This window comes from Salvelinus namaycush, chromosome 4 (assembly GCF_016432855.1).
Source record: "Salvelinus namaycush isolate Seneca chromosome 4, SaNama_1.0, whole genome shotgun sequence".
NCBI classification, from domain to species: Eukaryota; Metazoa; Chordata; class Actinopteri; order Salmoniformes; family Salmonidae; genus Salvelinus; species Salvelinus namaycush.
Genome location: NC_052310.1, coordinates 19,884,020 through 19,906,946, shown reverse-complemented (window position 1 = coordinate 19,906,946; position 22,927 = coordinate 19,884,020). Strand labels below are relative to the sequence as shown.

General features: G+C 46.8%; 2 protein-coding genes across 2 annotated transcripts; one reads left to right on the top strand and one right to left on the bottom strand.

Moving 5' to 3' along the window:
* The first annotated feature begins 492 nt into the window (after positions 1–492).
* On the top strand, positions 493–3,740 carry LOC120046282 (kelch-like protein 10). The gene is made up of 5 exons (XM_038991367.1): positions 493–633; positions 999–1,488; positions 1,715–2,323; positions 2,504–2,653; positions 3,190–3,740. Exons 1-5 carry the CDS (start codon positions 509–511, stop codon positions 3,562–3,564), a joined length of 1,749 nt encoding a protein of 582 aa, XP_038847295.1. The 5' UTR covers positions 493–508; the 3' UTR covers positions 3,565–3,740.
* Positions 3,741–6,053: 2,313 nt separating this feature from the next.
* LOC120046280 (kelch-like protein 11) lies at positions 6,054–9,273 on the bottom strand. Its single transcript, XM_038991366.1, has 2 exons — positions 8,734–9,273; positions 6,054–8,166 (listed from the first exon to the last, which is right to left on the bottom strand). The coding sequence occupies exons 1-2, from the start codon at positions 9,192–9,194 to the stop codon at positions 6,582–6,584; spliced, it is 2,046 nt and encodes a 681-aa protein (XP_038847294.1). The 5' UTR covers positions 9,195–9,273; the 3' UTR covers positions 6,054–6,581.
* Positions 9,274–22,927: the final 13,654 nt, after the last annotated feature.

Here is a 22,927-nt window from a genome sequence, read left to right as displayed (position 1 = left end):
TGCAGTCCTCCCTCTGAAACAGACTAACGTAAACAGTGGTTCCCATGCGTTGATTTAAAAAAGTAGCTAGATATCGGCGGTTGTTGATCAAATGGATGTCACCTGAAAACTAAAGCACATTCCTGAAAAATTCAGAATATACCCAAAAATGTCATCTGTTTTGACATATTTTATTTTTAAATATAGAATGTCAGTTAAGTTCACAATAATTACAATTTAAAACATTTTATTGTACATTTTATATTTTGGGGCTCTTAGCTTTTTTGTTTTAGATTATTTCATTATTGGATCATGTTACCATGGTAAATTGATTGCTTTGTATCAACAGAGAAGTGGAAAAAATGCCATTGTGATGTATCAATGTACGGATGTTCTAGAACTCAACAAGAATGGAAAGCAAAGCTCTCTCTCTATCACATCAAACATTTCACAAACTAAAAAGTCTGCTGAAGACATGGAAGAGTCTAGAACCTTAACCAAATTTCAAAAGGAGAAGACTTCTGGTGCCATGGCCTGCAACATTTTCAATGAGCTACGCCTGGAAGAGAAACTCTGCGATGTGGTCATCAAAGTCGAGGGAGTTGAGTTCAGTGCCCACAAGACTATCCTGTGTGGATGCAGCTCGTATTTCCGGTGAGAGGCTTCTGTGGTGATTGTACCATAAACATGCAAACAAAAATCACTTCAACATTCTGAATATGAATTGACATAGATGAAGAATGGAGACTTTAGCCTCAATCCATGCCCAGGGAGAGTACCAACACTAGCCCAGTTTCCCAACACGATTGAGCCTTCTTCTGTAAATACATTTCATTCACACATCTTCAATTATTTCTGGACTATGATTAATGCTTAATCAAAAAGAGTTATAGGCCAGATACATGTATCCAACTCTGGACAGTTACATTTTTAAAGAATTGGTTTCCTTATTCTGGGTCTGTGATGTGTGAAACTGTCCCTCAGTGAAATGTCAATGTTTTCCCTTTTTCCCTCTGCAGTGCTCTGTTCACCAGTGGCTGGAACCCCTGCGAGAAACGTGTGTACACCATCCCAGGTGTATCTCCTGAGATTATGAGGATGCTCATCGAGTACGCCTACACCCGGACCGTCCCGGTCACGGCGGACAACGTGGAGCTGCTTCTAGAGGCGGCAGACCAGTTCTCCATCCTGGGCATCGTGCAGGCCTGCTGCCACTTCCTGGAGACCCAGTTGTGTCTGGAAAACTGCATCGGCATCTGCAAGTTTGCCGACTTCTACTCCTGCCCGGAGCTGCAACGCCGAGCACTCTTCTTCATCCTGCACCACTTTGAGGAAATCGTCTGCTGCTCCCAGGAGTTCCTGGAGCTGTCTCTGGCCCAACTCCTCGACCTCATCAAGAAGGACGACCTGAACGTGAGGCAGGAGAACACCGTGTTTGAGGGCATCCTGCGCTGGATTGCCCACACTCCTGCCAGCCGCAGGCACTGGATCTCTGTGCTACTGCCAAAGGTGATGGTCCACTTATAAAATGGTCACTGATCAAAGGCCTACTTTTTTGTTCTCATACTGGGCACCTATGGAGCTAATAACAACCAAGTGAAAACTGGTTTCATAATATGTGCCACATTATGTTAGACAAGAAGCGTGTTTGCTTAGTCTTCCATACCTCTATCTGGTTTGCTTTGAGTGTTTTTCAACTGTATGAAATCCCTTACATTTAATCCTGTCCATCTAGGTGCGAATGGCTTTGATGAATGCTGACTACTTCATAAACCATGTGAGGAACAACTCCCTGGTGAAGGACAGCGATGAATGCAAACCCATCATCCTCAACGCCTTAAAGGCCATATACGAACTCAACATGCACGGCCCCTCCATTTCCAGTAATCCGCTGAGGCGACCTCGCCTGCCCTACGCCATCCTACTAGCTATCGGCGGCTGGAGTGGAGGCAACCCGACCAATGTCATCGAAGCATACGACACGAGGGCTGACCGTTGGGCGACCATAGCGCAGGAAGAGAGCCCACGGGCTTACCACGGTGCTGCGTACCTCAACGGCTTCGTCTACTGCTTAGGCGGCTTTGACAGCGTGGAATACTTCAACAGCGTCCGCAAGTTCAACCCCATCACATGCACCTGGCACCAAGTTGCACCCATGCACTCGCGGCGCTGCTACGTCAGTGTGACAGTGTTGGACGGCTGCATTTATGCCATAGGCGGTTTCGATGGCTACGGGCGTCTTACAAGTGTGGAGCGGTACGAGCCTGAGACAAACCAGTGGACCCTGGTAGCACCGATGCACGAGAAGAGGAGCGATGCCAGCGCCACCACACTGCATGGCAAGGTAGGCAAAAGTTGAAGGGGAATAGATAAGTGATGCCTGCCAATACTCATGTGGCAGTACGAAAGAGTGATTGGTATTAAACCGAAAACAGTAAATGGCAAACTAGACTACTAGATTGCACCTTACAAGTAATAAAATAACAGCTGTGGTGTCAATCCTGTGGGGTTCTCTGGCGTTCAGGTGTACGTCTGTGGAGGCTTCAATGGGACCGAGTGCTTGTTCAATGCAGAGAGCTACTGTCCCAAGACTAACCAATGGACCCTGATTGCCCCTATGAGTCGCCGCCGCAGTGGGGTCGGCGTCATTGCATACAAGGAGCACCTCTATGCAGTAAGTTATACATACAACATGAGTCAGAGCAGCACTTCTAGTCGGAACAAACTAATTAGTCATGTCTGGAGGACGAACACTTTTGTAATGTGATTTGGTCTGTACATTCAAAACACTTGTCTCAGGACAAGTCCAGGGGTGTGCAGGCGCTTTACTCATGGTACAATTCAATGGGAGATATTCAGAATTGAGGTAACTTGCAGTAACTACCTGGAGCACTGAGATGGCCTTTGGAGACAATGGTGCTCGGCTCCTCAGTGAGATTGATTGCTGTGTAAAACTACCCGTCTGGAATAGATGGAGACGTCAATTACCTCAATAGTCTCAGGCTGTCAAGCAAGTTACATTTTGACAGTATAACTTGAACATAAGCAGCTGTTCTTCCATGAAGCTTTTCTTTACATTTAATGTAAAGTTTATAATGAATGTATATGTGGCTAATTAAACATACAGATGAATTGTCTCTAGCTTCTGTTTCTTTCTCACAACATTTGAAATCCAATTAGCCTCAGACTCACAAGATTGTTCTACCCTAGGTTGGAGGCTTTGACGGCGCCAACCGTCTGAAGACCGCAGCGGTCTACAACCCACTGGACAACACCTGGCGCACCTTGCCCACCATGTTCAACCCACGTAGCAACTTTGGCATCGCCGTGGTGGATGACCTGCTCTTCGTGGTGGGCGGCTTCAATGGTTTCAACACCACCTACAACGTTGAGTGCTACGACGGGAAGACAGACGAGTGGTATGACGCCCACGACATGCCCACTTTCCGCAGTGCCCTCGGTTGTTGCGTCGTGCCCGGCCTGCCCAACGTGGCACAGTATGCTGCCCCCCGCGACTCCCCAATGTTGCTCGCTGACGAATGGAACACACCTTCCTCCAAGACCAGGCTGGCATCAAACCTATAGACAAGTACATCCTTCCCATTCCCCACTCGAAGACTAGAAAAAAGAGAGGATATTTTGCTAAGGAAATAAATATATTAAGATAACTGTTGAGTAAAACATTTTAGCTGATTGTTTGCATTATACATCTGACATACCAAAATAAAACATATTCCGCATCTTCACAGACAACAGATATAGGCCGCCTAATTATATGAAATAGATTTTTTTTAATTGCAAATGATGGTATTCTCAGAGCTCGTTCTGCATTTTAAAGCAAATACACACAAAAGCAAAATATGTCCTTTACAACTTCAAACTACTGTACAAGAATGAGACCAGAAGGAATATGGGTTCTGGACACCTACAATAACACACAAGCTCAGATTCCCTCTGCATTGATGGAAGAGGAACAACAACTGGTGGGAGATTCACTGCTTTCACCATGATAAAGGACTTTCAGTATTAAAAAAAACAACATCCCAACTAGAGATATTTACAAAATCAACACCGACATAGTACACTACTCTGAATCTAACTATCCACGGTGTACATTTATGAATTTACATGGTAGAACATAATGATTATGAGGATCTGAATCAACAGAACTCTGGATTGTTTTACATGAAAAACGATTGTGAGGTACCGTGAATAAAATGGCGTTGAGGAATGTAAGTCACTACGTAACACAATGTGCCTCCGGCCACAATGACCTTAAAAGGTTAAGTCTTTGACAATATAAAACACACAGCAGGAAATACACACAATTACCTGAAAACGTTCACAATGCACTGAGTGAGTAAATACATAATTACAGCTTTCCCCATTTCCAGACAAGTTTCCAGAAAAAAAAAGTTATTAAACCACCAGATAACATCACGGCTTGAAGAACATTTCACACACGTCGGTATTGTAAGCACAATGGAATGCTAGTAAAGTTTTTGACCTTGGTTTCAGGTTAACGAACGAGCCAAATGACGACTAACAGACATTTCATTGAAGACCACCTGAGTGTGTCGTTAAACTTTCCTGTGCAAGTGGGGTAGGTATGTTACCCCAGTAGCTATAATCTGCCTTCCTGTGAGGTAGTGGGGTTCATTATTTCTAAATAGAATTACTTGCAGGTTACGCTTTGGCATTGGGGGAATTATAAAGTGAAATTGTAGCGTATGGTCTTCACTGCCCTACCAGGCAAAAAGGCAGTAACCGCTCATTTGGTTAAAAAACGAGTTAGTCATTTTTGCTACATTAAATAAATGCTTAATCATGTGGACAAGTATCCTGCCTCTTTTGTATTGTGTTCTGGAGAAAGTGGGGGTCATGTTAGCAGTAACTGCATAAGGTTACTGTGAAACTAAGGTAAATAAAAGCCATTGTTTCTCAGTTCCACACTATGAGCAGTTACTGCCTTTTTGCTTGGTAAGGCAGTTCAGTTGACCCCTTTTATAAGCGGGCAAAGTAGATAGGCTTACTCAAGTGCAATTAACCGTGCTTTAGGAATGTCACAATTGAATGGAATGGAGAAAGGAGTGCTCTCAATGACTCCTGAGAAAACATTAACGTTAAGTTACTGTAGATATAATTTGGCCCAAGTTACAGAGTACACTTGTTCCCTTCAATTATTATTCTGCTCCACCTATAATTTTATAGTTCTCTTTTGACAAAGAAAACAAAAAACAAAACCAGATCCAACCGGTCAAAAATAGATTGAGACTTTCCAAAATGAAGTGCTTTTTGTTCCTCTCCTATTATTTACAGTGCATATTTAAACACAAAAAAATCTGATGTTACGAGTCTCTTTCCAACATTCAAATGGTACAGAACATATTGAACTATCATAACACATATCTAGTGCAAAACAAAGCCATGGAGGAAACAGGCCGAAGATTGTAATGAAGCAAGCGAAAGGAAGCCTGTCTATACAATGCACTCAATAAATGTACATTAAAGCAAATCTTTAAAAACCTTCCCCTTTATGTGGGCCGTAGCATCTCACTAAAGCCAGCACATAAAGGTGGTCACGGGAACATCACAGTGTCAAATGGAATGTCAGTCTAAGGTCGAGTTGCTGGCCGACGACAAGCGAAAGTGTTGCATTGCATCAACCAATAGTTTCCGTGCCACGTCATCGACTGTGCAGCCGGGCATCAGATTGCTATAGCATGTGATGTGGTTAGCAGATATGTTAAATACCTAATCAGGAGTTGTAAGATCTGGCATGTGTCTAATTTAGTTGGACAGGAACTCCCATTTACAAGCTAGATTGGAGCATTGCTAGCCTGGTCCCAGATCAACTCGTCATGCATTGACAGCAACTGAGTTGGCATGATAGCACTAACAGGCTGACACTAGAGCATTGCTGCGTCTAGACTTTAAAGCAGCGGTTGCACAAACTCGGTCCTCAGGTGCACATTTTGTTTTTAGTCCTAGCACTACACCACAGGAGGTTGGTGGCACTTTAATTGGGGAGGACGGGCTTGTGGTAAAGGCTGGAGCGGAATTAGTGGAATGGTATCAAATAACTCAAACAAGTTTTCCAAGTGTTTGATGCCATTCCATCGCTCCGTTCCGGCCATTATTATGAGCCGTCCTCCCCTCAGCAGCCTCCACTGCACTACACAACCGATTCAAATAATCAATTCGTCATCAAGCGTCGATTATTTGAATCAGCTGTGTAGTGCTAGGGCAAAAACCAAAATGTGCACACCTTGGGTTCCTCAGGACCAAGTTTGGGAAACGCTAAAGCATATATTAAGAGAAGGCATATTTAATAAGGCCAAAAGCATACATAAATAATGTCCTTTTTACATGGCGTATCATTCCATTGTCTGGTCATACGTTTATTCTATGCTAATTGTCACATACAACTGCCACAGACACTTTCTCTCACCTTTCTACAAACCTGAGCCAAAAAATTAAAAGCAACCAAAGAAAGCGTGGCAATATCAACAAACTGCATATTAGACAGGAGGGACAGTACTGAAAGGAGAATGGGAATCGGACACTGAAATGCTGCCGCTTGTGGGAGGACGGAATGGAGTTCAGCACTCGATCTGCGACTGCAGCTGCCTGCGCAGGGTGAGTGTGCGGCGGTGGAGCTGCTGCATCTGCTGCATGCGGTCCCGCTGCCGCGCCAGGTTCTGTGGCATAGGGTAGCGCTGGCAGCCGTACAGGAAGCGGTAGGGGATGCGTACGTGGCAGGCGGTGGCGCGGCAGCGCGGCTGGGGCATGGGCGGCAGCAGCATCCAGCGTTTCCGCTCGCCGCAGTAGCGGTAGGCCTCTTTGCGGTACTGCTTGTCCACGTCGTCGCTGTTCTTCCAGCCACCGATCACGAACACGTCGTCGCCCAGGTAGCAGATGGCGGTGCCCTCGATGCTGGTGACCTCAGGCGGCAGGCTCTCCAGGATGTCGTCCGCGATGCGAGCACTGATCTTCTGCTTTGCGGTCTCGTCCTGCACGGCATAGCTCTTGGGGCAGCAGGAGGCTGTGTGGTAGAAGTTGGTGGGCGCCACCGCCATCTGGAACACACAGTAGTTGTCTATGAGCGGCAGGGAGTCTACCTCCTGCCACTGGTGGCTCTCGGTGTCGTAGCGCGTGGTCACAGTCTTCAGCCCGTCCTCGTTGTCCGTGTCCACGGGCGTGCGGGCCGTCACATACACGTAGCGATCCTCCACGCTCACCGCCTTCACGTCGCGCAGGATCTTGGGCGCCGACTCAAGGTTGTGCCACTTGTCCTGCTCGGGCTCGTACACGCTCACGTCCTTGAAGCCCGGGCTGAAGTTGCCGTGGCCGCCGATGCTGTACAGGATGTTCTTGATGCAGGTGAGGCCGAAGGAGTGCTTGCGCGTGGTCAGGTTACTCACCTGTTCCCAGGTGTTGCGGTTGGGGTTGTAACGCTCCACGGTCTTGGCGAAGCCCGGTTCCATGGAGCCTGCTACGTAAACGTGGGAGTCCGTGGTGGCGATGGCGTGGCCATCCAGGTGGTTGTGGATGTGGGGCAAGTTAACCCAGCGGTCCTCGTACACAAAGTAGCCCACGCACTCACTCAGGTAGTCGCCGCCCTCAGACACCCCGCCCACCACCATGATCACGTCCATGTTCTGTCCGAAGCGCGGCTGGAAGGCTGCCATGTGTGACGCCCAGAACTCTAGGTCGACTGACTTGAGGTTCTCAAAGCGAATGGCGTGGCCCTCCACGGCCTCAGACACCAGCTGCAGGCAGGCAGCGTTGTTGGCCACCAGGGGCTCCTTCTTGACCACCTGGGTCAGGTAGGTGGGCATGATCTGGGGAAGCCGGAGGAGACGAAACAGCTCCTCAAAGTTCTTCTCTCGCTCCTCAGCGTTGCGCTGTACCCATTTGACGACAGCGTCGAAGAGCACCTCCTCCGAGTCCACGGTGATCTCGGCGTCGGACAGCCAGTCCCGCACCAGGTGGAAGGGGAGCGTGTAGAATTCTTCGTCTTGGATGACCTTGTGAAAGTTGCGTCTGATCATGTCAGCGGCACGCAGGGCAAGCTGGTCCAGCGTGTACATGTGGGCCAGGCTGTGCACCGCTACGCAGTTAGCCAGGCTCAGCTTCTTCTTCAGGAACTCACCACAAAAGTCTTTCAGCTGCACCAGCAGGAACCTGAAACAGTCAATGTACTAATGAAGCATTACTTTTATTCAACCTTTATCAACATAGCACTCAGACTACCAGTAGTGGTTAGAGCCATATCAATGTATATATGGATCTGGTAGTGGTTATAAATGTTTTATTTAAATAAAATCATAATAGCCTACATATAGACCTATAATAGAGCATTGGAATTGCCAAAGCTTAGAAACTATAATTTTCGCCAAACCAACTTATCACACCACTTGTTCTGCTTGGTGAGCCAATTCTGCACCTGCAACGTAGCCTTCATTGCACCCAATACATTTGAAAGGGGGTTGGGGCAAGTGTCTTTTCCGGCTTTGACAATTGGCTCAATGTGACAAAATATCTAGCTATGTTTGCTTGTTAGGGCACAAATTGAACAACGATGAAAGGACAGCTTTAGGCATTCACTGTAATAGGAAAACTGTGTGTTTACAGTAAACCACCAATAACAAATGGCGGTTGCCTATTTTGGCGACTACTTTTAGCTATATAAACAGTAAATTAGTGCTACCCGATAGATAGATAACTAGTGCAATCTGTATTATGAATTACCTGTCAGCTAGTTCCAATACTTCGTGAACGTTGGCGGTGCTCACTCGTATTTCACCAGTGTACATGAACTGTATGACGCTTTCCACTGTCTCTGGGTCGGGCCCCGTTTCAGAGCTCCATTCTTTCATATCCACCCGCCCGGACAGCGACTCAGAAAATTGCCCCCCCAGTAGAGGGGTGAAATAGTCCGTAGATGCAGCCAGAACCGAACGGTGGGCCGTGAACTCGCAACTTTGTACCCTTTCGCTGGCCGCCCCGCTACTGAAGGCCAACGTCACATCGCAGAACAACCCGGTCTTCCTCTGCTCATTCTGCCGACGAGACAGCTCTGAGCAGTGGGTTGAAGATGTAAAATCTTCGGCCTCCTCTGAATCGCCATCCCCCGCGAGTACAGTGGGTGGGCTGGTTCCACTGCCACTGCTTCTGTTCGAATCCTCCGGGTTCGGTGCTGTGGCTGCCATATCGGCAGAATAAGGTTTAAACCTTAAAACAATGCTATGCAAAAGCCTGGGAAAGCAGTCGCACGCACATACAACGCAAGTAAACAAACACTCCAGAATGGACATGCGTAGTTGATGGCAAGCGGTATAGCGCTTTCAAGACAACTAGGAACTCGGGAAAAAACGATGTCAGATCGTGACGTCAGTCATCTTCAGGTCAGAGAAGTCGGAGCCCTAGTGGTGCATTCAAAACGGGAACTCGAAAAAAACGAGGTTAAATCTTTTCCGACATGGAATTCCGAGTTCGACGACCGTTAAAATAAAAAATCCATGTGACAAACGTTATTTGTCACATGCGCCGAATACAACAGGTAGACCTTACAGTGAAATGCTTACTTACAAGCCCTTAACCAACAATGCATTCTTAAGAAAATACAAAACAAAAATAAAGTAAGAGATAAGAAAAACAAATAATTAAGGAGCAGCAGTAAATAATAATAGCGGCGCTATATACAGGGAATACCGGTTCAGAGTCAATGTGTCAATGTGCAGGGCACCGGTGTCGAGGTAATTATGTACATGCAGGTTGGGTTATTAAAGTGGCTATGCATAGATAATAACAGAGTAGCAGCAGTGTGTGGGGGGGTGCAAATAGTCTGGGTAGCCATTTGATTAGCTGTACAGGAGTCTTATGGCGTGGGGGTAGAAGCTGTTTAGAAGCCTCTTGGACCTAGACTTGGTGCTCCGGTACCGCTTGCCGTGCGGTAGCAGAGAGAACAGTCTATGACTAGGGTGGCTGGAGTCTTTGACCATTTTTAGGGCCTTCCTCTGACACCGCCTGGTATAGAGGTCCTGGATGGCAGGAAGCTTGGCCCCGGTGATGTACTGGGCCGTACTCGCTACCCTCTGTAGTGCCTTGTGGTCGGAGGCCGAGCAGTTGCCATACCAGGCAGTGATGCAACCTGTCAGGATGCTCTCGATGGTGCAGCTGTAAAACCTTTTCAGAACCTGAGGACCAATGCCAAATATTTTCCCCCTGAGGGGAATAGGTTTTGTCGTGCCCTCTTGACGACTGTCTTGATGTGCATGGACCATGGTAGTTTGTTGGTGATGTGGACGCCAAGGAACTTGAAGCTCTCAACCTGCTCCATTACAGCTCCGTTGATGAGAATGGGGGCGTGCTCGGTCCTCCTTTTCCTGTAGTCCACAATCATCTCCTTTGTCTTGATCACGTTGAGAGAGAGGTTGTTGTCCTTGCACCACACGGTCAGGTCTCTGACCTCCTCCCTATAGGATGTCTCATCATTGTCAGTGATCAGGCCTACTACTGTTGTGTCATCAAAAAACTTAATGATGGTGTTGGAATTGTGCCTGGCTGTGCAGTCATGGGTGAACAGGGAGTACAAACTGAGCACGCACCCCTGAGGGGCCCCGGTGTTGAGGATCAGCGTGGCGGATGTGTTGTTACCTACCCTTACCACCTGGGGGCGGCCCGTCAGGATGTCTAGGATCCAGTTGCAGAGAGAGGTGTTTAGTCCCAGGGTCCTTAGCTTAGTGATGCGCTTTGAGGCCACTATGGTGTTGAAGCCCTGCCACATCCGACGAGCGTCAGAGCCGGTGTAGTACGATTCAATCTTAGTCCTGTAATGACACTTTCCTTGTTTGATGGTTCGTCGGAGGGCATAGCGGGATTTCTTATAAGCTTCCAGGTTAGAGTCCCACTCCTTGAAAGCGGCAGCTCTGCCCTTTAGCTCGGTGCGAATGTTGCCTGTAATCCATGGCTTCTGGTTGGGGCATGCACGTACAGTCACTGTGGGGATGACGTCCTCGATGCACATATTGATTAAGCCAGTGACTGATGTGGTGTACTCCTCAATGTCATCGCAAGAATCCCAGAACATATTCCAATATGCGCTAGCATAACAGTCCTGTAGTTTAGCATCTGCTTCGTCTGACCACTTTTTTAGAGACACGTTTATAGATTTCTAAAGTTTTGAGGGAGCATGCAATTGGCATGCTGACTGCAGGAATGTCCACCAGAGCTGTTGCCAGAGAATTTAATGTTAATTTCATAAGCCATAAGCCACCTCCAACGTCGTTTATGTCCAACCGTCCTCACAACCGCAGACCACGTGTAACCACGCCAGCCCATCACCTCCACATCCAGCTTCTTCACCAGCAGGATTATCTGAGACCAGCCACCCGGACAGCTGATGAAACTGTGGGTTTGCACAACCAAATAATTTCTGCACAAACTGTCAGAAACGTCTCAGGGAAGCTCATCTGCGTGCTCGTCGTCCTCACCAGGGTCTTGACCTGACTGCAGTTTAGCATTGTAACCGACTCTGTGGGCAAATGCTCACCTTCGATGGCCGCTGGCGCACTGGAGAAGTGTGCTCTTCAGGAATAAATCCCAGTTTCAACTGTACCGGGCAGATTGCAGATGCCTGCATGGCATCGTGTGGACGAGCCGTTTGCTGATGTCAACGTTGTAAACATAGTGCCCCGTGGTGGCAGTGGGGTTATGGTATGGGCAGTCATAAGCTACGGACATTGAACACAACTGCATTTTATCATTGGCAATTTCAATGCACAGAGATACCGTGACAAGATCCTGAGGCCCATTGTCGTGCCATTCATCCGTTGCCATCACCTTATGTATCAGCATGATAATGCACGACCCCATGTTGCAAGGATCTGTACACAATTCCAGGAAGCTGAAAATGTCCCAGTTCTTCCATGACCTGCATACTCACCAGACATGTCACCCATTGAGCATGTTTGGAATGCTCTGGATCTACGTGTACGACAGTATGTTCCAGTTCCCGCCAATATCCAGCAACTTCGCACAGCCATTGAAGAGGAGTGGGCCAACATTCCACTGGCCACAATCAACAGCCTGATCAAATGTATGTGAAGGAGATGTGTTGCGTTGCATGAAGCAAATGGTGGTCACACTAGATACTGACTGGTTTTCTGATCCTTGCCCCTACCTTTTTTTAAGGTTTCTGTGACCAACAGATCTGTATCTGTATTCCCACTCATGAAATCCATAGATTATGGCCTAATGAATTTATTTCAATTTACTATATAAACTGTAACTCAGCATGTTGCGTTTATTTTTGTTCAGTGTAGAATAGACTTCAGAATTTCACTACAATCAAGCATCAGTCGGCTACTAAGCCTAACCTTAACCACACTGCTAGCCTATGCCTAACCTTAAATTAAGACCAAAAAGTACATTTTTGTAGGCAATTTTTACTTTGTGGCTGTGGAATCTGTCTTTGTCGTTATGGAAGATAATGGAAACCCAGTGAATGAGGTGCTTGTTGCTAGCGCTACTGTTTGCATATACATGTTAAATATGTTGAGAAGGTGAGAACACAGATACAGCATGTCGAGATTAAATTCTACTATAGAAATACATGTTTTTTTGTCAGTGCTATCAATTCTGCTCCACTAGAGTCCAAACATTTCCCCCCGTGACGTCAACGGGGAGTTGACTGAGCAGGCACACCGTCAGACAGCCCTTCTTCTTCTTCGATGGGGTTTAACGGCGGTTGGCATCCAATGTTAATGGTGCATTATCGCCACCAGTTGGGTGGGGTATTGAATAGGAAACAACAACAAAAAACATTACGGGAAAGGGGGAAAACGACATCATACAGAATTAAACATGTCAACTAAGAAAAACCCATCCCACTTCTTCAATCACAGTCCACTCCAATATACATCCCTACACAAGCTCAAGGGCCTGTGATTGCAGAACGTTCACTGACAGGATTTCTTCCACAGCCTCGGCTGTGAAATCACAAAGACCCAAAAAAACATTCAGCAGCGTTCACAAATGATTCCAATTTTCTTAGACTTCTTCTCCGCTTGTGCTGTACAGTTTATGACCATTGCAATAAATACAAAGTCCACCTTTTTAACATGTAGCAATTCACTATCCCTTGGTTGTTGAGAAACCTTCACTGGTCATGGTGGCTGTACTACCATTGTTTCTTCATCGCCACTCGTTCCTTCCCATCTTCTCACAACCCCCAGATAGGAGACACGCTGGACATTCCTTACCACCTCATTCTCCTTCACTCTAACAGGACACTCCAGGAATTCAGGTGCATGTTCACCTCCACAGTTGCAGCATTTCACTTCATCTGGCATACGATACTCTTCCCTCCTGCACACACTTGACACATGACCAAATCTTTTACATTTATGAAACTGAAGGGGCTTGTACACAAAAGCTCTTACAGGGTATCTCATGAATCCTAACTTTATATGAGAAGGTGAGAGACTCTCCATCAAAGAACAGTAGCATGGAGGAAGTTAATTCATTTTCTCCATCCAACATACAGGTCAGTCGACGTGCACCAACCACTCCATCGATGTCTTCAGTAATACCCTCTGACTTTATTTCTTGAGCCACCCCAGAAATAACCCCATTGATAGGCACCTTGCCACAAAATTCCATACAGGAAACATTCCACTCCGGTATCTTTTTTAGCCTTAAAACACGCTTCTTCTGCTCCGCAGACACAAATAAAATCTAAATAAGACCACTTCTTGTGACTCTCACCGACTCCACACTTTCCTCCAACACATTCCAGATTTTCCTCGAGACGTTAAACGGATTTCCCAAGTAGCCTTGAACCAAAACGAGTCTAGTAGTTTCCTATGTTCCACCACAGCTTTACTTCTCCTGTTTCCGCTTTTCTTCGCCACTGTAACCCACTCATTCTCACTTTCTGTACTATTAGCTTCACCCGACTCACCAGCAGTTTCAAACAAAACCTCAGTTTCCGTCATCTTCCAATTGCCTCATCGGACATCCCTGTTAGTCTAGCACGCTTCTAGAGTATGGCGCATACTAGGTTCGGTTTGCTCCTAGCAGATGCTAAGCGAATGTCTGTGCCTGGTATACTCCTTTAAAAGACCTTTGCTGAAAAACTGAAAAAAAAGCATCAATATTACTGTCTGTCTTGAGACACCTTAGCAACAACATACCCAGTATACACTTCCTCAAAATAGTCTAAATGAATCTAAGTTAAATCAAGACTGTAACGATCGTCGTAATATTCTTCCTCCTCCTCGGACGAGGAGAGGCGAGACGGGTCGGACCAATAACCAGAGTGATTCGTGTCCATGATATTTTAATGAATCGAACTGAACACTTAACATACAAAAAACAACAAAACGTGACAAAACCGAAAACAGTCCCGTGTGGCACGAACACTGACACGAGATACAACCACCCACAAAACACACGTGAAACCCCGGCTGCCTTAGTATGATTCTCAATCAGGGACAAACGATCTACAGCTGCCTCTGATTGAGAATCATACCAGGCCGAACACAAAAACCCCAACATAGAAAAACACACATAGACCAACCCACCCAACTCACGCCCTGACCAACTAAATAAATACAAGAAAAAAGGAAAACAGGTCAGGAACGTGACAAAACCCCCCCCTTAAGGTGCGAACTCCGGGCGCACCCGCATAAACTCTAGGGGAGGGTCTGGGTGGGCGTCTGTCCACGGTGGCGGCTCTGGCGCTGGTCGTGGTCCCCAACCCACCATAGTCAAACCCCGCTTCTGTGGTCTCCTCCCAATGGCCACCCTCCATGTCAAACCCACTCTACCAAAAGGCAGCACCGGACTGAGGGGCAGCACCGGACTGAGGGACAGCACCGGACTGAGGGACAGCACCGGACTGAGGGGCGGATCCTGGCTGGCTGGCTCTGGCGGATCCTGGCTGGCTGGCTCTGGCGGATCCTGGCTGGCTGGCTCTGGCGGATCCTGGCTGGCTGGCTCTGGCGGATCCTGGCTGGCTGGCTCTGGCGGATCCTGGCTGGCTGGCTCTGGCGGATCCTGGCTGGCCGGCTCTGGCAGGTCCTGGCTGGACGGCTCTGGCAGGTCCTGGCTGGACGGCTCTGGCAGGTCCTGGCTGACTGGCTCTGGCAGGTCCTGGCTGACTGGCTCTGGCAGGTCCTGGCTGACTGGCTCTGGCAGGTCCTGGCTGGACGGCTCTGGCAGGTCCTGGCTGGACGGCTCTGGCAGGTCCTGGCTGGACGGCTCTGGCAGGTCCTGGCTGGACGGCTCTGGCAGGTCCTGGCTGGACGGCTCTGGCTGGTCCTGGCTGGACGGCTCTGAAAGCTCAGTACCGACGGACAGCGCTGGGCAGGCAGACAGTTCAGGCGCCGCTGGGCAGACGGCAGACTCTGGCCGGCTGAGACGCACTGTAGACCTGGTGCGTGGTATAGGCACTGGCTGCGCTGGAGAGGAGGAAGGCTCTGACAGCGCTGGACAGGTGGGAGCAGCTGGAGAGAGAACCCGGAGAGACAGCCTGGTGCGGGGGGCTGCCACCGGAGGACTGGTACATGGAGGTGGCACCGGGTATACCCGACCGTGAAGGAGGACACGTGCTCTTGAGCACCGAGCCTGCCCAACCTTACCAGGTTGAATGGTGCCCGTAGCCCTGCCAGTGCGGCGAGGTGGAATAGCCCGCACTGGGCTATGCTGGCGAACCGGGGACACCATTCGTAAGGCTGGTGCCATGTATGCCGGCCCGAGGCGACGCACTGGAGGCCAGATGCGTTGGGCCGGCTTCATGACATCCGGCTCGATGCCCAACTTAGCCCTACCAGTGCGGCGAGGTGGAATAGCCCGTACTGGGCTAACCGCGTCGCCGCGCTGCCTCCTCATACCAGCGCCTCTCTGCCTTCGCTGCCTCCAGCTCCGCCTTGGGACGGCGATATTCCCCTGGCTGAGCCCAGGGTCCTTTGCCGTCCAGGATCTCCTCCCAAGTCCAGGAGTCCTGGGTTTTTTCCCACTGCTGTCGCTGCCCGTTTGCACTCCGCTTGATCCTAGATTGGTGGGTGGTTCTGTAACGATCGTCGTAATATTCTTCCTCCTCCTCGGACGAGGAGAGGCGAGACGGGTCGGACCAATAAGCAGAGTGATTCGTGTCCATGATATTTTAATGAATCGAACTGAACACTTAACATACAAAAAACAACAAAACGTGACAAAACCGAAAACAGTCCCGTGTGGCACGAACACTGACACGAGATACAACCACCCACAAAACACACGTGAAACCCCGGCTGCCTTAGTATGATTCTCAATCAGGGACAAACGATCTACAGCTGCCTCTGATTGAGAATCATACCAGGCCGAACACAAAAACCCCAACATAGAAAAACACACATAGACCAACCCACCCAACTCACGCCCTGACCAACTAAATAAATACAAGAAAAAAGGAAAACAGGTCAGGAACGTGACAAAGACGTCTGTAACTACTTGACGGTCTTAATCGCACAATTTTACATCTAACTAATAACCTTTTCAGACATATGGAAGGTGAAAGTGCCTCGGCTACAGCGTGTTTATTTGTCTGTAAGGGTATGGCTTTATAAATAATGACCGGATCCAACTGAAGTTATTATCTGAGACTCGACTTACTTTTGATACAGCATTGTTCCTTGCTCAAGCAATGGACACTGCCAACAAGGATGTCAAAGAAATCCCAGGGAAGTGTGCACAAGCTAGGCATACGTCAGCGAGAGAAACCAGCACAAGGTGAGTACGTGAAAGTATGTTACAGATGTAAAGGTGATCACATGAGCAAGTGAGTGCTGTTTTCAGGATGAGAAGTGCCATAAGTGTGGCAAACAAGGACATGTAAAACAAGCATGTAGAGCTAATTCCCCTGCAGAAAGATCTAAACAAAAAGGGGGAGGGAAGCAAAAGCAAGAAAATGTATGGGACACATCACATCAGTGGGGAAGCTGAACAAAACAAAGAGGAAGAAGAGGATATGTTTACAATGTACAGCATGTCAGATAACATACCAAAAGTGGCTCCTATCACATTGAAATTTAAAATCAATGAATCAGAGTTTGAAGTGGATACAGGATGCAGTGTAACCATAATCAACAGAGTTGTGGGACAGTGCAAAAGTTCCAGAGTTAATGACTTGTTCTGTGCATCTCAAAATGTACACAGGTGAGACTAGACCCAATAGGGGCAGCTAATGTAACTGTGCAGCACAGTGACTCAGCTACCTGTAGTAGTCGTAACAGGCACCGGACCAAAGCTGCTACGTCAGGGCTGGATAAAATAAATGAAATTAGACTGGGGAACAGTAAATCAGATTGATGAGGGTCAACAGTGGACTGGAAGGGGTGTTGACAAAGCATGAGAATGTGTTCAGAGGAACCCGGAACATTGAACGGCTCCCCAGCTAAAATCTATGTAGACACGAAGAACAAACCAAGGTCTTACAAACCAACACATGTGCCTTATGCCATGAAGTCAAAGGTAGAGGCAGAGATTGACCGTCTCTTGAAGGAGGAAATAATCGAACCAGTCAAATTCTCAGAATGGGCAGCTCCCATAGTGCCTGTTTTGAAACCTGACAATTTTGTGAGAATCTGTGGGGATTACAAACTGACTGTTAACAGACTATCCTAGTCAGGGCAGTATCCAGTTCCAGAAACAGAGGATCTATTTGCAAATCTGGCTGGTGGACAGAAGTTCACAAAGTTAGATATGAGCCATGCATATCAACAGATCACTCTGGATGAGGAATCTAAGATGTATTGTACAGTAAACACACAAGGGGTTGTTTATGTATAAACGTTGACCTTTTGGTGTCTCCGGCAGTCCTGCTATTTTTCAGAGGACCATTGAGGGCGTACTTCAAGGGATTCCATATGTTGCTATTTCCTTTGATGACATCCTGGTGACGGGGAGGAGTGACCAGGAGCATCTGAGCACGATGACTGAGGTACTACAGAGATTGGAGAGTGCGGGCTTACGTCTCAAGCGGAGGAAGTGTACCTTCATGGAGAATGTGGCAGTGTTCCTAGGACACAGAGTGGACGCCATGGGTGTCCATCCGCTCAATGACAAGGTACAAGCAATCCAGAACGCACCTGCTTCTAAAAATGTGACTGAGTTAAAACCTTACCTGGGACTGCTAAACTATTATAACAGGTTCTTGCCAAACGTGTCAAGTGTTAGCACCTCTTCTTACACTGCTGCTTAAAGAGACAAATTGGCAGTGGGGGATGGAGCAGGGGGGACTTTGTTTGTAGAATCAAAGAAACTGATGCAGTCATCGGTTGTGTTGGTTCACTACGATACTAGTGTGATGCGTCACCATACGGGGTAGGGGAAGATCTGTCATACCTTATGCAGGGCGGAACTGAGAGACCAATAGGGTTGATGTCGAGAACTCTTAACCCAGCAGAAAATAACTATTCCCAATTAGACCCTGTCCTTAGCTGAAATTTCAGTCATAGGCCAAAATGGCTTCCTGGAATCATAGACTCAGTGACTGGTCCTGTTTCCTACAAGGTAATGTTGGGAGATATGTTGATCAGATTCTTTCCAGATGGGATGGAACAACAAGTGAGTTACCAGTTGTGATGGCAAAGGACAGGCTGTTCTCTAGCTATCCAAGTGCTTCTGTGGTGTACGTTCCACAGACAGAGACTATAATAGAGGAAAAACCCTGAGTCAGATACTCTGAACACGGCTCAGAACCAGCTGGTGGCTTTTCCACCATTGAGAATGAACACTACCGTAGTGTTCGTCGTTCACAGAGGCATGCAAAGCTTCCAAGCCACTTAAAAGACTTTGAACTCTGAACAAGAAAAAAGAAAGAACTGTGATATAAATTGTTTTCAAAAGACAAAAGACTCACAGTAAAAGAGACTCAAGAGTTAAATACTTAGTTACCCAAGCATGTGAAAAATAAATGATTGTGAACATGTGAAATGTCATGTTTATTGTTTACACCGACTTGTTTAGATCAGTAGAGTACATAACAAGTTTAAAAGGATGTTTCTGTCAAAGGAACTTTATTTCATAATTAGTTCATTAACGCAAAAGAAGAGTATAGGAATGTCTTGTTTTGTACATGTATATCCTAAAAAAGGGTTTATTCGTGAAGATGTTATATTTAAGCAATAAGGCCTGAGGAGGTGTGGGATATGGCCAATACATCATGGCTAATGGCTGTTCTTAAGCGCGACGCAATGCGGAGTACCTGGGTACAGCCCTTAGCCGTGGTATATTGGCCATATACCACAAACCCCTGAGGTGCCTTATTGACATTATAAACGTGTTACCAACGTAATTAGAGCAGTAAAAATAAAAGTTTTGTCATACCCGTGGTATACACTCAGATATACCACGGCTGTCAGGCCTCAAACCACCCAGTTTATCATAAAATCTTAAGAGGGGTGGAATGTGGTAATGTGGTATTAACGTCATTACACATACACGCCACCAGGTGATGTAGCACTTGAGTACCGTTTGGTAACATTGTTCGAGTATTGGAATGCACCCCGGTACACACGTTGAGTGCAGCTGCCTGCCTGTTACACCATGCTCCGGGTTAGTAATAAAGTAATCCGTTCATAAAGAGCTTCTCCCTCACTGCTTCCAAGGCATAAAGAGTTCCATGGGTTATTAACCACATTTCGTCATAATATATGGGCAAACCAGACGGAGAAGCATGCAACAAGCGTTTAGCGCATTCGGTGCAAGCATGCAATTACTCTCACTGCCACCGGTGTCAACATAGTGCCAAAAGTCCAAATTGTACATTTATCAATCTCACTGCCTCAAGTCCCCAACAGAACATGGACTAGTGTACTCTAACTGTTACTGCATAAAGTCATGCTCTAAGAAACAAAATATTTCTGCCACAACAATTAATGACTCTTCTCGATATCTCACCTCTTGTTCCCATTCCACTTTATTTTTCGCCCCCTTCATTTCAATTTCTTCATCCTTAATTGTCATCTCTTCCTTCACCCAGTCACTGTGACCTTTGTCTAATCCGTCACTCTTTCTTCTAGTCAATGGCATAGAGCCCTTTGGTCAGCCGAGACACTTCTAAGCTATTAGACTAAGAAAACAAGGGAGAACGTCACTATTCACTTAATGGTGAGGAATACTTGTTGACTCCTGTAACGTGTACGCTAGGAGTCGGGAAGCAAGTTCAGGGAGTGTATTTAATAAATAAATTAACACAGAACAAAAACAAGAAACACAGGTCTCATACAGACATGAACACTGGAATAGAAACAACGCCTAGGGAAAGTACCGAAGGGAGTGACATATATAGGGAAGGTAATCAGGCAGGTGATGGCGTCCAGGTGAGTCTGATGAGGTGCTAGTGCACGTAACGATGGTGACAGGTGTGCATAATAATGAGCAGCCTGGTGACCTTGAGCGCCAGACAGGGAGTATACGTGACAGAACCCCCTTCCTGACGCGCGGCTCCAGCCGCAGGACGCCGACCAGAGGGACGGTCCTGGGGACCAGGCCGGTCTCTTCTGCTGAGGCGCGGCAGTCTGACGAGCAGGCTGAGGCACCCCTAGTAGCGTGCGACACCCGGACTCGAAATTGCCTACACTAACCCCCCAAAAATTCAACACTCCCTGATGCTTCCTTTTGGTGAGGCGTTATTCTGTAACGTGTAAGCTGGGAGTCGGGAAGCAAGTTCAAGGAGTGTATTTAATAAATAAACATAAGACCGAAACACAGATTGCATACAGACATGAACACTAAAATAGAAACAATGCCTAGAGAAAGAACCAAAGAGAGTGACATATATAGGGAAAGTAATCAGGCAGGTGATGGAGTCCAGGTGAGTCTGATGAGGCGCTGGTGCACGTAACGATGGTGACAGGTTGACATAATAATGAGCAGCCTAGTGACCTTGAGCGCCGGGGAGGGAGTCTACGTAGTAGACTCCATGATTGTGGTTTACCTGATACTTCACACAAAATATATCATAATACCGTAAGCCACAACTGTGGTGGGATCTCCTTCTACAACTGTGTAGAAGGAGGAAACACAAACATAGTCTTAATTGGGCCATCAGAACACCTTCAATGCCAGGGTTGGGGTCAATTCTATTTAAATTCCAGTAAATTAAGTAAACCAAATTTTACTCTTTAAAAAGCACTGAAGAGAATGGGAATTCAAATCAGAATTTCAGTGCACTTCCTGAATTGACTGGAATTGAAATTGACCTCAACCCTCTTAAATTCACCTTGGCACAGATTCTACAAGTGTCTGGAACTCTATTGGAGGGATGTGACACCATTCTTCCACGAGAAGTTCCACCATTTGGTGTTTTGTTGATGGTGGTGTAAAACACTGTCTCAGGCACAGCTTTAGAATCTCCCATAAGTGTACAAGCCCCCTATGCTCCTTTGAGACCCCTCTTTCAAAGTCACTGAGATCTCTTCTTCCAGCCATTGTAGCCAAAATAATGGGCCGTTGGACATTTTTATACATGACCCTAAGCATGGGATGTTAATTGCTTAATTAACTCAGCACCAACACCTTTGTGGAAGCACCTGATTTCAATATACTTTGTATCCCTCATTTATTCAAGTGTTTCCTTTATTTTGGCAGTTACTGTACCTGTATATTTTGCTGTGTTTTGTATTTTTGTTAATTTTCTATTTTTTGTGTGTTTTGGAGTGTCCGGTATCCCTGGGAAATGTGCTGTCACAATGCATATGATGCACGCATCTGTAGGTCAATTTAGATACTGTAAAATTAGTCCATGAGCCAGACCCCCAAATGTTGGCCGTTGGGCTCACATGGGCTGAAAATATCTTAGTGATCTAACTTTTTTAAATGACTTCATTACCCATAATTGTATCTGCTTCCACACCATTATGTGATGTCATGAAAATGCATCATAATGGCTGCATCATAATGCTTTTGGTAAACAATCTCTAACTATATGGCTCTGCAAAACAGGTGTTGGAGGTGTCCACTCACGTATCAACAACTGCATATCTCATGGCCCGCTGCCCTGTTTTCCCCACTAACAATGAAATCCTTCCAAATAATGCTGTCAAATAAGGCAAGGCTCATAATGAATCAAATAAGCACTAGGTTTAAAACATAGGCAACAAACGTGAGCTGGTAGATTAGTTGGCCCATTCTGGAAAGGGAGAAATATACGCTACAGTCCCACCTTGGATGTTCGCAACGGACATGCAGGACAATAAATACATTTGTAGCCGGAGGCCCAGAAGAGGTGAGCCTAACTTCTGTCTTTCTGTGAGGCTCAATGTGTCACGACTTCCGCCGAAGTCGGTCCCTCTCCTTGTTCGGCGGTCGACATCACCGACCTTCTAGCCATTGCCGATCCATTTTTCATTTTCCATTGGTTTTGTCATGTCTTTCTTCACACCTGGTTCCAATCCCATCAATTACATGTTGTGTATTTAACCCTCTGTTTCCCCTCATGTCCTTGTCGGGGATTGTTTGATTGTATGTTATGTGTAAGTTATGTTCTGGTGTGCCGTGGGTTTTGTACCCACTTTTATTATTTTGGTTTTCAGAGTTTTGTGAGCACTTATTAAATGACTCCGTTTATACCAAGTTCGTTCTCCTGTGCCTGACTTCCCTGCCACCAGCACACACCAATTACACAGTGGCTTCAGCAGGGACTTTGTTGAGGTTCTGCATGATTGGAGAGACACATTGTTGTTCACTATAATACAACAACTTTGAACACTGAAGGATTAGGAATTCAATGGAAACATACTGATAAATTACAGCAATGGCAGAGACATGCTCACCACAGTCCACATACTCCACATCCCCAACCATGAACTTACAGTGAGCTGTTGGGAGCATTTCTACACTCTCTACTGCTCCATGGTTGCTCACAGCTCCACCATATTCTCCTTAATCTCCCTGC